Source organism: Melanerpes formicivorus, unplaced genomic scaffold (assembly GCF_026170545.1).
Source record: "Melanerpes formicivorus ecotype bairdi unplaced genomic scaffold, bMelFor1.0.p_v2 SCAF_6, whole genome shotgun sequence".
NCBI lineage: Eukaryota > Metazoa > Chordata > Aves > Piciformes > Picidae > Melanerpes > Melanerpes formicivorus.
The window spans coordinates 15665859-15684285 of NW_027142358.1; the positions used below are offsets into that span (position 1 = coordinate 15665859).

The 18427-nt window shown below is 34.7% G+C and overlaps 1 protein-coding gene across 20 annotated transcripts in view; it reads right to left on the minus strand.

Moving 5' to 3' along the window:
• KCNMA1 (potassium calcium-activated channel subfamily M alpha 1) overlaps positions 1–18427 on the minus strand; it is a 410890-nt gene that overhangs the window by 88884 nt on the left and 303579 nt on the right. For 8 of the 20 annotated variants that reach the window (XM_068139886.1, XM_068139885.1, XM_068139883.1 and 5 more), the window contains 3 exons: positions 14480–14566; positions 9564–9640; positions 1323–1496 (listed from right to left, as the gene is read on the minus strand). In XM_068139886.1, coding sequence (XP_067995987.1) covers positions 1323–1496; positions 9564–9640; positions 14480–14566 — 338 coding nt within the window. Of the gene's footprint in view, positions 1–1322; positions 1497–7167; positions 7177–9563; positions 9641–14479; positions 14567–18427 lie in introns of all 20 variants that reach the window. The other 12 variants (XM_068139893.1, XM_068139903.1, XM_068139889.1 and 9 more) reach the window with 2 other exon arrangements.

The following is an 18427-nucleotide window of genomic DNA, read 5'->3' on the forward strand; positions in this document are numbered from 1 at the left end:
GGTGATGTGTGATTTGCAATCAAGTAGATAAAAATCAAGGACAATCAGAATGCTTGTACACATATGTTGAAAGAAGATTTCTGGTAAAATAGCTAAGAAATTATATTATATTTTTAATGACATTTTATTGACAGCCCTCAGACAAAAAATGCCAACAAAAATGCTTGTATTAAATGATCCACATTTGTGTCTGGAAAAATAGTTCAAATGTCAAAAGTCATTCACCATTTGGACAATACACCGCAATACACATACGGTATCAAAAGACAACCAGATGCATCATCTACTAACTATATTGTACTCCTAGCAGCAAAAGGCATTTTATCTGTGATGACTTGTAATGTGAATTGGACATACTTCCTGATCAAAACTTATAGATGAATCTGAACAATTTTAGAGTTTTTCTGTACCATTTGATTAGGTAAAGGAAAACAGTTCTTCTGCCAAGTCATAGTTTTGCCCACTGTGACCATCTAAAGAGGATCAGAAAGTGGGAAAAAAAAGAAATTAAAAATCACCATCTATTTTTTTAACAATCTTCTTCAGTTGTCATCGCACTGACAACACAAGCTTTGTAAATCCCACCATTTGCCCAATAAATTAATGGCTACACAGAATTGTTTTAAGTTCTCTGTCTTCTTCCTCTCGACTCTGATCTTTCAAAAGAGGTTCTGCAACACATACCAGAATGGTACTGTCCTATGGAACAGATTCTACAGTTAATTTCAAAAAGTTTGCATGAGGAAGTTTGCATGAGGCTAGTCCTTCTAAAATGGCACAAGTATGACCATTTTTATGAAGATATTTGTGGTTTCAGTATTAGATGGAAGGTCCTGCTTTATAGAGAACATTGCAAGCAAAAATAAAGATCATGTAGAACAGAACTCCAGCTGCTACAGTTCAATTACTGACTTGTATCCTGTGTATTTCTTCGCTCTCTACTGCATGCTGCTCTAGTGCCAGAACTATTAAAGCTGTCTGCTTAGCACCAGTCTTAGCTTTAGACATAGGCTGGTCCCTCCACTGAAGTACTTATTGTTTAATTAATGAAAATTTATATTTTATGCTGCACTACTAAAAGTTCTTGCATGAGTATGCCCCATAAAGAGCATACTAAGCAAAATCATGAATCACATTTTTTTGTATTTAAAAATAAATGAAAACAGAAATATAAATACAGAGCTGGATTAAATTTTGGGTTTGACTTATTAAAAAAGCATCAGCCCAGTAAAACTCACAGAATTACAATGTACGACACAAGACGGGGATGATATCACAGACATCACAGACATGGAACAGCATGTGTTGGTGTTAAAACTTACAGGCACGTAAACTGGTGGAGCAATCATTAACAGAGACAGAAGAAAGTGGGAAGGCTCTCTCAAGGGTGTCCATGTTACTATGTACACTGCCTGACATGCAAGAGCAGTCACGCTCACAGCGTCCGCAATCAAAACAACATGCCAGTTTCATTCTCTTGTAGATGGACATCTTGGCTATAACCATGTGTTGGATGGGAGGAGAGGAAGAGCAGCAGGTTAATGGCAAGGTTATATATATAACAAGGCAGCTGGAAGGTAATTTAAGGGATTTAATACAGGCCTTAGTTTATGTTAACAGTCTTGACCCAGGAAAAAAAAAAATGCAATGAAATTATTGATAACACTTTGGCTGTACATTAAAAGTAGGGCAAAAGATAAATTGCTCTTTATTTCTGTTCAGTCTTACAGGGTGACCGCAGACATGGGCAAGAATTACTGTTTATAGTCAAGTATTTGGATCAAAAAAGAACACGGTAAAAGTCGAAAATCCTATGAATATATTTTTCCCTTGGCACAATTAATACTACCAGGCTAAAATGAAAAGAAAAATCTGAAGTTGCTAATTTGTTAAGGTACTTTTGGTCTATCCTGCTTCCTGTGAAAAACAAAAACTTTAATGTGTGTGTGTATATATATATATATATATATACATGTATGTATGCACACACAAAAACACACATACACATGTATTCTGATATACACACTCACACACATATATACATTATACACATACATATGTATATATACATATATAAAAATACTTATTTCTCTGTATTAAACTGTGCCAGGGAACATTTTATTGCAACAAATTACACATTTCTAATGAGTTACAAGATGCTAGTAAAATTTTCTGAAATATTTACTTTATGTTATATCTTCAGGAATTCAAATTGAGTCTTGACAGAGTACCAAAATTTGTCCATATAAGAGACACAACCAGTATGGTAAATATGCTTGACATTAAAATCAGTTCACAAATAAGGCATCACCAAAAGCACATAGAGCATTGGTCCACTGAAACATGCTGAACCAATCATTGGCATGTTTTCTGCTCTGCATTGAAAGGTAGATCAAGAACCAAATAGCTGAATACAGAATTAGGGGCTAATTCCCAAAGAAATCACAGGCTAGACTAGAACATTTATACCAATCAGTCAACCAAATGCCCTTGTCATGTATTCTAGAAATATACATACTCCTTTTTTATAAATGTCTGTGCAATTACTATTGTACAATTTTGCATGCTACCCAAATCACGGGTATGCTTCAGCCTGAGGAAATGCAAAGGCCATTTAGATCGTTTCACATGTGGCACTGAACCAACACTTTTGGTAATGGTTTAGATTGAACTGACTCAATTATACTAAAAACAAAACAGAAGACGGACAGGCAAAAACAAAACCTTAAAAGCAAATGCAGAAAAAAGGTAATGTTTCTCTGGCCTGTACCTTCCATTTAGGATGGCATTTTTGCATTATAGCAATAGCATTAAATTCAGAATAATTTATCTTGGTTTTTTCCAGTTTCTTAATGCCACAGTCACCTGTGAAGAGGGAGTGAAATCACTCAAATGGGTCAAGTCCTGTTCTAAGGCCTTGATGACTTGCCATACAGTATACTTGTCAAGCAAGGGTAACATTATGATTGTGGAAAACAGGCATTGAGGGAGATGAATGAGTGATCTCTTCAGCAGCGACTCCATTCCTCTAAAACTTTGCCCACATGACTAATGCCATGTTCCTTTAGCATCCTAGAAGAGTTATCTTACAGCTGTTCAGAAAGTCATCATGCAGCATCAGGCTTGTTCATTGCATTGTACATCATTCCTCAGAGCTTGGCTTTTAGTAAGAAGGTTTCCACTGCAGCTTTTGATGCATAAACATTCAAAGTACATAAAAAATTCAAAACAGCATTTGTTTTCCCATGGTTTCCCTCTGTCTAACTTTTCCCAACATATTCTTTAAAATTGAAAAGTTGGGCAGGAAAAGGAAAATGAAATATGTTACTAAAAATGCGGAAGTCTTTCCATTATGCCTATTTTATTATTTTCACTTTAATGAAATGAAAAGGGGGGGAAAAAAAGGCATCTTTGAGACATACTAACAACAGATGAGGTAAAAGGCAGGCCCATTTTCTTACAATTATAGCTGTTTTGAAGGACTTTGTATAACCATATGCTGTAGCAAAACACACTGCTCAGAACTTCTCAACTATGTCACTGGTTAGTAACAGTCCCTGGCTTTCATTTACTTGCAGGCATATCTGGTAAACAGTCAATAACAGGATAGGACATATTTAGGAAAATTAAAAGAAATCATCCTTAAGGACAAAGACAGTTGGGAAAGAAAACTTTTTGTACCATTTTCATGAGATTTTAACCAATGAAGTGGGAAATTTAAGCCCTTCTGTTCAACAGGGAAAGGACTCCATGGTGCCTCTCAAAAGCAATGTCCTTTCAGGGACTGTTTTTAACTATTATTATCAGTTGTTCTGGAGATCATGCATCACATATTGTATTTCACATAATTAACATGCAGAAAACAGGCTTGGACCTGGAAATATAAGTAGCAGAAAGGACTTGCAATAAGGTTTTCAACCAGTATATAAGCAACTGCATATCAGAGCAATACATCTTAGAAAGAAAACATGCTGTGACTATTCATTCCTTTTGTACAGTCATTGTTACATTCATACCAAATACAATACTTATTTTCTTTCAAATAAAACAAAAAAATGGATTATTAGTAGGGATGACTAGTGACAAGATCAGACAGACAGTAATGATTTTAAATGGTACAGCCACACATACACCATTTCCTATGAAACTTCCAAAAACATTGACAAAAAATGGAAATCAGCAGAAAGACAAGGGGACCTTAAGAACAGCCTCTGGGTGGGTGTTAAATTCATTTGACACCTGTAGCACCTAAGAATCAACTACTTCCTATTCACAGAAATGTTATAGATTTTGAATAGAACTGTTATTTGCAACTAGTGAAAATGCCAGTTGGGACATAAAGGAAATTACTTCCCTATTTTCAACTGAATAATGAATGGACATGAATAACACATCCTTCTATTTGGCATTACAATCCCAAAGCATTTATAATATGAATTAGTAAAAATATAATGGGGAAATTATCATGGACAAGGAAATCAGACTACTTAATTTACTGACAAAACAAGGCATTTTTTGCTGAAAGTTTTCTTAGGCCCTCCGTTATTCTAATAAAGAAGGAATGTGCTTTAGATGTCTAAGCTAGAAAAAACTTTGCGTTCTGGTATCAAAACCTCAAAAAGTTCAGTAAAAATTTCTAGATTGTCTGCATCTGAGGTGTTACTTAGAGTCCACAAACAGTAATGGGAAATATTTCCAGCTGCAAAAATAAGCAAAGGAAACTGTAGATTATTCTCTACCTAAGATGTCAAGGAACAGCTCCTTTTTTTTTTTTTTTTTTTTTTTATTAAGCAAGCAGAACAAAGAATCAGTTCATCTTTGCTGGGCTTTTTTTGTTGTTGTTGTTTTGTTGTTTGCTGTTTTACTGTTGTTATGTGTGGGCTTTAAAAAATTTTTAGACCAGTCTATCCAATCCTCGTACTCCACTCAGCTCCATAGCAGCTCTTGTGATCTCAACAGTAACAAAAAGTAGATCTACGAGGACATCTAGTGGGTCTCTATGAGATAACAGCTGGCGAAGACACTGATGAGTTTCTAAACCGGCATAAGGCAGAAAAAGGTCCCACCTCACTTAAGAATTGAAATGCCTACAGTGTCATTTCAATTCATCAGGTTCTCATGATTCACGCTGTAAGTAAAACAGCAGCATTAAAGGACGACTAGACTGATCTGATCGCCTTGTAGCAATGCTGGTTTGCATCATGAGACTGAAATATTGAAAGGACTTTCCCCAGCATAATTTCAGTTTCCTGAAAAATACAGCAGCATATCTTAAACCATTTGTGAGAATTTATTTTCTCTTAATACAACTGGCAAAGCTATCTCACCATTATTTAATTTTTACAGAACGACTTCAAGACCATAAAGACAGTTCGTTCACTACCTTGCAATTTTTGCAATCAAAGGCAACTCATGACTTTTTTTTGCTGGAATTCATACAGTTCTTTGTCAAAACTGTAGAAACAGCAGATGAACTGAGTAGACATTTTGCCCTATTTTAGTAGCTGTAAGAATGACTCGCAAGCTTGGAAGCAATGGCAAATTTATAGACCAATTCATTTTAAATTTCAAATCTGATTATGCCCTTAAAGAAGACTCTCAGCCAGTGTACTATCAAAGCTAACTGTACTCCTGAACAAATTGAAGCTATTGGGGAAATGGAAAAAAAACCCAACAAAACACCTAAGGCAAACTATATGGCCTTTTGTTTTCTAATACTCTCTCAGAATGAAGAGCTCTTATTTGTTTATATATTATTGTTTAATTTCTCTGGACCAGAAAAACGTCAGCATAGAAACATGTTTTTAAGAAAAATATTGCTTCAAATAAATCCAAATTACTTCTAGTATTTTGCCTCAAAGTCAATGGAATTCCTCATTTTACCTATAAAAATTAGTTCCTTTCCGGTGTATTACTTGGTACTGATTCTTATCATCTTGACCTGTTTCACAATCTTCTGCGCTGCCCTGTGTTCCTGCCATGTCATTCTATTGTCTGAAAATAGATCTTTGGACACATTCCTCTTCACTCTTTGTATCCTTTCTACCACAAGAGCATCTCACTCTTTTAGGGTAGTTTGCCAACACCACAGTAAGTTATATAGTAAATAATGACAATGAATCATAAACTGAGAGTATCTGGTGTAATAGTGAAAAAGTCTCATCACTTATTTAGAATAGCTGCAGATGTATGGTATGGTTAGTAGCCTCAGTCTGGTACAGTAATGCCTCACTGTGGCTATGAAATATTTGACCCCTCTTGCTGTTTGAAAGAACAAACCCCTATAATACCAACACTGCCTTATAACCAGCAGATTTCTTTGCAGTGCTTGTGTTTCTAAGCAGAAAATTCTTTCCATGTCCCAAAAGCTGTTTTAATTTAAATTAACAGGACTGTACACACTAACTGTCTGACAAGAGCCTTCATAGATTCTGTACATTTAAAAGTTGCATGACTCAGATTGATATGAAGTGGTCTATAAAGTTCATATTCTATACCTAATAATAATGTGAAATGTTACAGTTTAGGTGCTGAAAAGTCAGTGTGGCTCTGCTCATCTAACAAATTTCAAAGAAAGCAAGCTGAGGAAAACAAACACTGCAGCTTATTTCATGTTGAATGTATCTGCAGGTTTGTACATTAAAAGTTAGCCACAATCTAATTCTGGCTTTTCCCTAATCTCCTTTTTTCCAATGAGGAGAAAGGAGTTAGAGAAGGACAGTAACAGACTGCTGTGCTGTGCTTTTTGTGTCAGCTATGCAATGGAACAGACAAACTACAAAAAAACCCTGAACACAGATCTCACAATGAATTGCACCTAACCCAGTAACTGTGCCAGCTTAACTGATACTCCTAAAAATTCCTCAGATATCTCTGGAATAATTTAAAGGAAATACTATTGCCAAGATATAATTTTGAAATAGGGATTAAAAAATATGGTTGTGGAAAAAAGGGGTCAAAAAGGCATAAGAGGGGAAAACTGCTGTATTTTCTTCAACGTCACCCTAATGTCCATGGGTGTAAACGATGAGAAACTTGTGGGTATGACGTCACTGCTACATGCAACATAAATAAAGAAAAGAACCAAAAACTGAACAAAAATACTCTCTGCTAGAGAAAGACAGGTTGGACCGCACTCTGGGCTACAGGGAACCCATTTTTACTCACAATAGATCACTATCAGTGTGCAGTTAAAATATAGTAGGGGCCGTGTTCCAAGGCAGCAAGAGGAAAAATAAATCAAAAGTTTGTCAATTGTCATAGATTTCAAGAAATTCCTTCAAACAAATCAATGTACATATGATATGTCCCCTCTGGGGTTCAACCCCCACCGCTCACAGCAAGCACTGTCACTGGAAAAAATATAGAGAGAATTAGACCATAGCTGTTGCACAAAATGAAAGAAACAGTAGGAGGAGGTCATCCAGTTTAGAGGTTTTATCACAACATGGTTGCATTTTATATAAATATATACATGTATTTGGCCCCTTCTTGCAAAAACTGTAGTTAAATGGAATAAGAAAGAGACTGGAAACATTTTTAAAAATATTAACAATCTGTGAATACAATTTCCACATAAGCATTTCCCCAGACAATGTGACATCAGCATTCATAGGTTATTCAGGGAGTATGATGCGTAAGGAGAAAGGGATGGCAAAGAAACTGAAAAGGAAACCAAGGTTACAATTATCACTAGCCTCATGGAAAAGTACTGATCTGCCCTGAATTATTAATATTAGGCCTAACAGGTTTGAACAAATGGCTATGTTTAGACTCCAACATAACCACTAGCTAATCTTCAGACACTCTCTAAATTGATGTGCAACCTCAGATGCATTATTAAAGAATGCAGCTTTCAAGTGTCACAGGAAGATGCATTAATTAATGCCACCATAATGAAGTTTTCCATGTAAAGATGTTCTTTCACATTTAATTCACCTGAATGTGTCAATATGTTTACATACCAACCTTTCAGTTCATCTTACACATTTTCCACATTCAGCTGCCTCTAATTACTATGTTACTTGGTAATTAAAAGATATCTATCATATAGGACTACATAAACACATGTGTAACTATTTGCAGTGTCTTTGAAAATCAAATTGAAATACTAGCTGTTGACAGAGCAGTTGACAGTTTCCTAATTAAGCAGGGAAGGAGTTTTCTTAATTTATGCTTTGTTTTGGTTAGACTGCATTTTTAAGCCCCATGATTTGCGTAGCTTACAGATGGATAACACAGTAAAGATTTTTCAAAAGTGATTAGTGATTTGAAAGCTAAAACTAAGACGTTTTATGTGAATAGCAGACTTCAGCAAAATCAGGTCCACAAGAAAGATCTCAAGGCTGGCACCAAAATTTGAGAGACAAAAATTCACTAATTACTGTTGAAATTTTTCATGCACATTTTTTGCCCGCTGACAGAACTGTAAAAGCAAAGCAACTGTATTATTCCTAATAATTGTGAGCATGTTCTTCAGTGAAAGATGTTCTCAGCAGTACTGAGAGTTGCCAGCTCTGATGGTACCTGTGACCATGTGCGTGTGTGTTTGTGTGTGTGTGTGCAGGGAAGTAGAGGGGAGTGGGCAGATGAGGGGAGAGGGAAGAGGGCAGGTGAGGGGAGAGGGAAGATAATAAAAGGGAAATTTAAGATTTTTTTTTTCTCACTGACCACTTTTTTCATTTTCAACTGACTCAGAGGATTCTCTCCTTAATGAGAAGTGCCCTCCTTCAGTGCCCACTGCAGCAGCTCTGAGAGCTTCTTTCTTCTGCTGCCTCACTAACTCCATCACTTTGTCTCTTCCTTTTTCCAACATTCTTTAATTTACTGGACAGATACATGTGACCATGCCATTTGGGACATTTCCTTGTGCTACATATCGAAGCTGTCATTCTCACCTCTCCACGGCCCTACTGCTGATAAGATATCCATTGTGTTCACCGTCCCAAAGGATACTATTTTCTCCCTGGTTTTCTAGTACTGATGAAGTAACATTGATTCTCACTGATGTATAATAAAAGTTTCTTGCCTTTTACACTGTGAATTCCTGATTCTTATCTGCTAAGAGGTTTCATTGAAAAATGTAGGCCTCATACTAAAATTAGAAATCTTTGGGAACTGTTTTCATACAGCATGTGTAAAAAGCATGCACTATATGAAGGAGGAATAGAGAAGACGATACAAATAAAGTAAGTCTTAAAAAAAACCCCAACAATTTAACAGATAACTTATTTCTCTTTAACTGTTGACCAAAGATTTGGGTGTGTGGGTTACCTCACTGTTCCTCATTTTTAACTCCGAAACTTCCATAATTACATATAATTAGATTTAATTCTTCAGATTTTGGTGACTTTGGATCATAATGAAGTTTTTAATGAAGAAACAGGTGTGAGTGGTGTGAAATGTAGTGTAAGTGTAAGGACTTCAGAAATGTAAATGGTACTTACTATGCTACTGTGTATTTATTTCTTAGTTTTTCTTACCACCATGTAAACATATGTACAGATACTCTTTAAAATGAACACGACATGAAAAGGAGAGGGAGTGATAGAAATATTACTTACGCCGTTTGCAGCCACATTTTTTTATCCTTTTAGGATCAGTGATGTCATCATGACAGGCCTTGCAGTAAAAAAATGCCCTAGAGAGACAGAATGGAAAAACTGACACATTTCTTAATACATATAAATGAAATTAGTCCCACATTTCCTCTTGTTGCAGTGCCAAATTAATGAAACATGCCAGCATTAATTTCCTTTAATCTCTGAAAACACTTAAACATTGAAAGTACAAAATATTTGCTGCAAGAACATTAATTTCAAATGTAAGACTCCAAATTAGTGTTTCTTTTAATATACTTCTATTTAAAATGTATTTGGGAGAAGGGATGATAATTATGACACAGTGTATCAGTTAATTTGTCTTTTATCTTAGAAAAAAAGAGCATCCAATGAATATTGTTGCCAATATATATTTGTTCTTATCAGACATATCAGATTTTATTTTTTTTTTTAAAGACTGTCTAGCAGCCTGGGCCAATTTTTCATCCTGGTCACAAGCAGGACTTCATTATGAGTAAAATGAGAGACTGCAATGTGACAGTAACATTAGATATGCTATCTACATAAACACAAACCAAACCAGAAGGGGAAAATCTACTCAAAATATGCTCCTAAAGGAATAAATAAATGAAAGAACTGAAATAATCTTAATTCAGACTAGGGTTTTTTGTCCTTCATATCTGAATAAAGAAGAATCTTTTTGGGTTTGGAGTGACAGCCAAGATTTCAAACAAAATCACACAATTAGCAAGGTGAACCATTTAGCTCTCTACTCCTGCTATCAAATGGCTTCCCACTAGGTGAACCAAAAGGAGAACTAAGGAAGTAAAAAAGGGTAAACATTTGATTTTAAAGTATGATTAAAACAGAATTCCAATTTAATAAACAGCCATTGGACTGCCCACAGGAAAGGTTAATCATGCCTGTCAAGATAACGAGTCATGTAGGGCTGCCGTGACAGATTTCATGAGGATCACCAAGCTAGCCCCTAGCTGGACAGTTAGTTTACAAGGATTCTTGCTGGTGTAACAAATTATACATACTTTTCAACCTGCTGAAATTTCCCTGTACTTATCCATAATCAAGATATGTCAGCTCAATGCCTATCTTCCCAAGCCTCTCTCATTGCAGGCTTCTTAATATAAATTGGCCTTAAGAACGAAAACTGCCACTATGCAACCACCCATGGATTTTGGCAGCAGTTCTGGATGGTTGGATTGCAACAACAGTAGAGAGATCGCTGGAATAGAACAATTTGTTGTCCAAAATACAAAAAATAAAAATAATAATAATACACAGCCTCTGAATAAATACAGCCTTTGGTAGTTCAGCTAGAATGATTGCTACCAATTCCTTTTAGATTAATTAGTGTTCCTCTCAGGTGTAACTATATTAAAAGTAATGTTCAGAAATACAAACTAGATACCTAATTCAAATAGTTATCTAAATTATTTTCATATCTGAAGAACAGCCCTGGTAATGAAGTGGCCCATCAAGAGGAAAGTACAGCATATGAGATATGCACCAGAGAATACAAATTTAAATTTGTAATAAGACCTCATTGAATATTATTAACAGTTCTAAAATCAAAATGGTATGTTAGCTACTAGCAGAAGATGCAAATCCTAGTTGTAACAAACTTAATTTTGCTAATAAGCTTTGAGGAAGATTACTGTTTCAGACTGTGAAACTGTCTTACTATTTCAAGGAAGCAGAATGTAAAATGAGAAAGCCTTTTCTGATCTACTTGCAAACTTTTCTGTGAAAAAAAAATCTGGACTTAGAATCATAGAATTGTTTTGTTTGGAGAAGACCTTTGATCACCAAGTTCAACCATTATCTGACTTGGTTACCAAGTCTGGTGTTAAACCACGTTCTTTAGCACCACATGTATGCATCTTTCAACATCTCCAGGGATGGGGATTAAACCACCTCCCTAGAGGGGTCTATTCCAGTGTTTGAGAACCCTTTCAGTGAAGTTACTTTTAATACCCAACCTAGACCTCCCCTGGCACAACTTGAGGCCATTTCCTCTCACCCTTGTTACTTAGGAGAAGAGACAGACATTCACCTCACTACAACTGTGATGAAGAGGTTATTAATTTATTAATATGAAATATTAATTATGTTAATATCATTTTATTATTAAAATTATTAATAACCGATGAACCACTATTTTATATACATGTTCTAGTGCACGATTGTGAAATACATCCCATAAGTGGTTAGTATTTATAATTAGGACTCAATTTGAATATTTACAGAATTACTTTCTATTTAAATAACAAAGGGTGCAATTCCACGGCATGTCCACCAGATGGCGACTGGACGGGACACTGGTGGCTGCTAACTATATACAGAGATATTCCAACGTGTATCAGAGGATTGGACTGGAAAGATTATGGTGGTAGACGCGGGTGCTTTGAACTGAATGTTAGTGGGTGGAAAGCACGTGGAACATACACTGTATCCTTTGTTTGTAGTGAGGTTAGGTTCCAGCAGACTACTGTCACTGGACTGATTCCTAGCTGGGTGCCTTCACCACAACCTCCTTTCTGGTAGTTGTAGACAATGTAGGGAGTTAGTTGTCTTCAAAATCTCCTTCCACCAAAAAGAAAACAAATCTTCTCCAAGGAAATGAGAAAAAAAGTTGTTTTTTTTTTTCAAACCATGAGTTGTCATCAAGACATAAGCAAGGAGGAGAAAACTATCTTCAATTATTACAGCTTCGCCCCAATCCAGCCGTAAGGCCCTTCTGTTGAATAAGAATTCACTGTCACTAACATTCCCTCAAACTTCATGACATGAATTGGATATAGACAATTTCTACAGATCGTGTTTCTGAAGTCCACAGCAGGGCAAACGTCCTAAAGACTATCCTATGTGCAAAGTCAGAAGAAGTGATTACTGTAATATAATTATCCTTCTATATGACTGGGTTGAATTAAGTGAATTTGAAGCATGTGGATTTCTGATGTTAAATAAAGAAAGAATAATAAAGATGTCATTCCTACAGCTTGTATTCTATTTAAACACTCAACATTTTACATGAAGCTATTTAGCTGGGCATAATTATTGCTACGTACAATTGTTTCTATTGTTCTAAAAATGTAAAAGTAATTCTAGCAAGAAGAGCAACTGAGGATTGCATGTTATATTTCATTCTGGAATATATATTTGATAAATATGAATAGATTAATTCCCTCCATTAGGGTGTAACACAAGCCAAGTATAATTACATTTGAGTTTGAGGTACATTTTACTTTTATTTAAAAAAACCTTTTTCCCCCCACTCAAAATAAGCTCAAATTTAGAGTATTTTTCTGACTCTGATTCATAACTCACAAAGGTGAAATTAAGACTTTACATAATCGGCTTTGTTAGTTGAAACACACATGATAATCATTTGCTTTGTCCAGAACAGCTAAGAAATGTGGTAAAGGCAGGCAGCATGTTTCTAAACAAAGCCTTCTGCAGAAACCAGAGTGAATTAGGAATTTTGTTTCATCTTGCTATTAGATAAAACATGCTAGATGAATGATGTATAAAATTTCTCTAAATACATTAATAATAGAAAATCTGTCCTTGTTCAAAATGATATGTCAGGTAATTTTTACTTACAGTATGAAATTATTTCATAGGAGAGTGTAAAATATCTTATAAATAATAATATAAAAACCCTAGCATCTCAGTAAAAGAATGTGAAGACAGTTCTGTATTCACATGGAGTTCTATTCACATGTCTGCATTCTCTCACTGGAGAAAAGCACCAGAGAGGAAAAGAACTATATGCTGAAAGGCAGCATACCTGAGGCAGTGCTGGATGCAAATAATCCAAAGATGATGTTAGAAATATGAGAGGACAGCAGCGATGCTGTGCTGGTCACTATGTTTCTCTTATCCAAAAACTATCTCAGTTCTTTAATGAAACAGAAATCAAGTTTTCAGTGATTTCACTGTTTTGAGACTTTGACTTTCTTTAAATATTTGCAGCAAATATGCTTTGCTTATATACTATTTTCACTGTAATTTAATGATTAAAAAATTAAGTTACAATTTGAATATTTTATTCCAAAACAGGATTTAGCTAAATCAAGGAAAACATTAAGTAAAAATCAGATTCTGGTAGTATGCCTTACAATAGAAACACAAATCATGAGGAAGCACTCAGCTGCAAACAGTCCTTCTGTTCTTTTTTTAATTAATTTTACCCACATTGAATAATTACTTCTTTTAAAAATTACTTTCTCACATTGCTCTTTTATTCCTTTTGAGCATATTATAATCCTAACAAGTGTATACAAGTTTGGTCCTAAACACAACAGCACAAATCCCCTTTTCATTCAACCCAAATATAATACAACCAACTCAAAGAAGCTCTGGGGCTGTTTACAGTGGTTGGGATTGCTGTAGCTTGATTTTTTTATTATGAAGCCATAGAGCATGTAGTTCCAATAAGGAAAAATTACAGGAATTATTATTCTGCTAATGCAGTTATTGAATGACTATGGTAGCTTGTTCACATCAAATATTTGCTAACATCTAAATAGGTATTACTCTAAATGTGAAACTCAGAAAAAAAATGACATCTCTGCCCCTCTCCAAGTAATTCCATTGATACAAACTAATCATAGAGAAATTAGAATCAAAATGGTTTACGTTTTCGATCTGGATTCAGAAAAAATAAACAAAATAATTTCTCTTCACATTTGTTGTAAAATTATTTTGTTTCTTTGATATTTGGGACTGTAGTTAAGAAAATGGCAGGCACATATGGTTGGTTCAGTAGAGCATCAGCTCAGTTTCCCCTAAGAATCTTTAAAGACACAATAATGAAAATTAGGTGATGTGTTTACATCTGATGGAAGCAGAAATCAAAAACACTATGTTTGAATTAAAGATAAAAAGATATGTTTTACCTTTTTACTTCTTTGGCATCACTTGCAATGAAGAATCCTAAAGTACCTTCTTGAATCTTGACATGGTTTCCAGGATTGATTAATATACTGCTCAGTGAAACAAGAACAAAAACAACAGACCATAAGTTTAAGTTACTTTTAACTGAATGTTCCAAAATATCTTATTTGAATCTGTTATAGGGGACCCACTAGTTAGGAAAGGCTGCAAAGAAATTTCAAACCATTCTTCCTTGAAATTTCTAATCAAATAGCATCCTTTTTACAAAAACTTCAGTTTGAGACAGTCACATGCCTCTGCCTACAATCACATCATATAAGTGTTTACATCTGTTTTCTTATGTTTTTTACATTAAATATAGACTATACAAAAGAACAAAGAATCTCTAAAACATGATGTGTGAACCTGAGCATTTCAGCATTCTTGCTCTGTCATATAAAGTGGTGAAAAATTCACAGCATGATGTAAAGGGAAGAATCAGCCACCACCTCTTAATAACAACCAAAAATAATTTATGAGACTAAACCCTTTGATGCAAATTTTTGCCAATTGCTAGTGAAATACAATGTTAATGGGACCCCTATCTGAACATATAGTGTTATTGTTTAAAATAATAAATGCACACATACACTCAAGGGGAATGGTACAAGACAACCAGTCATGACAGCTGAAAAAACATAAAATGAATAGAAAATTTTTAAAACACTGCTGTGTAGCCATCAAAGAACAAAAATAACCCAACCATGCTGACAGAATAGCCTCATCTAAATTTGATGAAGGAAATCATAAACTGCTATCAAGAAGTGAGGTACTCCATGTCTCTCTATGACATATGATTTTTATTTTCATAAAAATGTAACAATATATTTTAGGTGAGGCACTTGGAAAAGTACCCAGTTAAATATGGATATACAGCTAGATGTAAATAAATTCTTCAATAGATTAATGTGTAATACAACTAAGCTTTAGACTTGTTAAAACTTAACAATGCTTGTCAAAAGTTCTCTGTTTTTAAGCTTTTATGAAAGCTTAGCCTTTGTAAGTCCAAATGTAGTAATCAGACACATATACAATTTACAGTAAATAAAGTCTACTGGCTATTTAAATGCTTGTGGATTTGGCCCAAATTTGGGGAAATATATATACAAAAATAAGCACATTTCTGGACAGACATATGTTAATAAAATTTGAAAGCCGAAAGTCTTTCATGTTATTGTTAGGAGGGAAAATAATAGCTCTCAGCATATATCTCATTCAAGGTGTTATTTATTATCTATATATTATTAATAAATTAGTGTGGCAAAACAAATGTACCTGAAAGCTTTATAAGCACATTGTTTTGTGCTTTCTTCTGTCTGCTAGTACTTAATCTGCTATTATACTGAAAAATTATTTGTTAAACTCAAAAATATTCTACAGATGCTAGTCTCATTTATTTCTACTACACTGGTCTTTCTAAAATACAGTCTTGTACTATGGTTTGGGTTGGGTGTTTTTCTTAAGTACAAATGGCTACTGCCCTTATTTCATTATTTGTCCTTACTCACAGAATTACTACAGCTTTTCAGTGAAACCAGATGAACACTTTAATCAGACTCACCTTTCCCCCATCCCTTCCCCCCACCCTTCTTGAATACAGATAAAACATAGGTAAACAGTCAAAAATCCTACTAAATGCACTTCAACTCCACGCCTGAGATAACCACTGGATATGTGAATGTTGACTCCCCCTCACAGAACTTGAAATTTTACAAAGAAATGAACAAATGAAGCAGCTCTTTTAAGAGGCAGTGAACACAATCTCAAATCAGAAGTAAATGGTTTCATTTAAGATGTAATATATTGTGAGCATGATTTTGTATCTCAAGGTTTTCTGAGACACATGAAATTAATTCAGATGGGTCAGTGTAGAGATTTTATTTTTTTGTCAGATTTTATACTTCATTCACATCGGCTTATTTTCACAAATACAAAGTACTTATTGCCACAAAATACGGATGTGGTCACAGTAGGACCTAAGCAGCAAAATCTTCTGTAGAGAACAGAAATTAATTTGCCCCATCACTGCTACTGGCAGAGTTACAGCAAATGCTCATAAAGCTTTGGGTTTCTATACACACTGATACTTAAGTAGAGCAAAAGCATGAGTAATTACTACTGAGTCTATATGGATTTATTAAATATGCTGCTTATTAAAGCAGCCATTGAATTATTTCTTATGAGACCTGCAGTGTCGTTAGCTAAAGTTACGCTTTGATAAGCACTCACTCTAATATGTACAGCAAGGGAAACATTTCAAATTAAAAGAATTGAATACTGAGAACAAAAGAGGACAGAGAAAAATAAAATGGGCTTATGAGCATACCATGAAGAATGTATGTATTGGTTACTTAAATACACATGTATCCATTTAAGCAGTTCATGAAAATATGAATATATATATCTCCCCACAGTTGAGAAGATAAGCATGTGGCAAAATAAATCAGAGTTTTAAGAGAGAAAGCTTCAACTAATGTCTCATTTTTATGCATCTCCAAGGCTGGGGAGTTTTGCAGATATAGGAACTTGTAGGAAAAGGGAAACAAGGACTTAAACTCATGATGTTTAAAAACAGTATACATAGATAACCCAAATGCACTCTGTGCCACACATTGGAAAAAAATGCTGTTCAAAGTGACATCCCTGACTTTTCCAAATATATCTTTTCATCATAAAATATAATTTGATTTTTCAGTCTCCTATATCGGCTCATGAATTTAAGCAATGAAGGCCAAATATTTCCAAATCTCCTAGATTTCTGATTAAAAAATATATTTTTTTTCACATTTTTAGTTTAAGTTACCTCAGAAACTAACATAGTAATAGCAAGCTCAAAAAACTTTTCGTTATAATTTCCTTAACAGTTCCAGTTCCAGAAAAAAATTCCTCAGGACAAAGCTTTCATGACAGAGGTCCCATGTCACTGCAAATAAATTATTATCTCTTGCTTCTTCACATATGAACATTTAGAATACAAGGCAATTACAGCCATCTGAATAATGTGCTTAAGAGGAATTTAATGTACTTCACCAGCATCAACTTAAGAGAAGCCAGTTTCATTAGCCTATGATAATATGACAATTTGGAAGCCACTTCTGAACAGAATATGAGGTTTGGACATCTCCACTTTACACTTATCTGCCATCTAGCAAATGTTAGTCTCTTTGCTAAACAAGATTTGCATGGTGACTACAAGCAAGATCACAGATCTAAGAATAATGAAAACATCACACATCCAAAAACTGTAGAAATCACCCTTGAATTTGGTTCTACTCTCAGGCATCAATGAATAAATCACAGAATGTTTTGGGTTGGAAGGGACCTTTAAAGATCATCCAGTTCCAACCTAGACAGGAGTATTTTACACCAGAACAGATTGCTCAAAGCTACATCCAGCCCAGTCTTGAACTCTTAAAGCTCAGGAAATAATCAGGAACAACAGTATCTATACAGTTGAAACTGAATTCCCAGACTGAATGATGTACTAGCAGGTGGAGAACAAATGGAAATTGATGCATATTTAACATACACAGTTTAAAAAAAATAATTAAAGGCAAAATAAAAGAAAAACAAAAAATTCAAATGCAATCATGACAATTCTAAATTAGTGCTTAAAGATCTCTTTCATTGCCCAGGGAAAATTTACAATAGGATATTATGTCAGTGTAGAACAGAGATCTGTTAGAATCTCTGACAGCGTTAATTTTGTTCTGTTTAGTCATTGGATGGATTATGTATTTCTGATGTTTTAAGTATACATACTACAGTCAGTAAAATAAAATACATATAAGTACCTGTTAAGCAATTATTATGTTACCTGAAACTGGCCCAGAACATGAGCATTGCTCAATACCGTTTTGGTAGTGTATGGCTGGCTGATTGGCTGCATAATACAACAATATTATGACTTA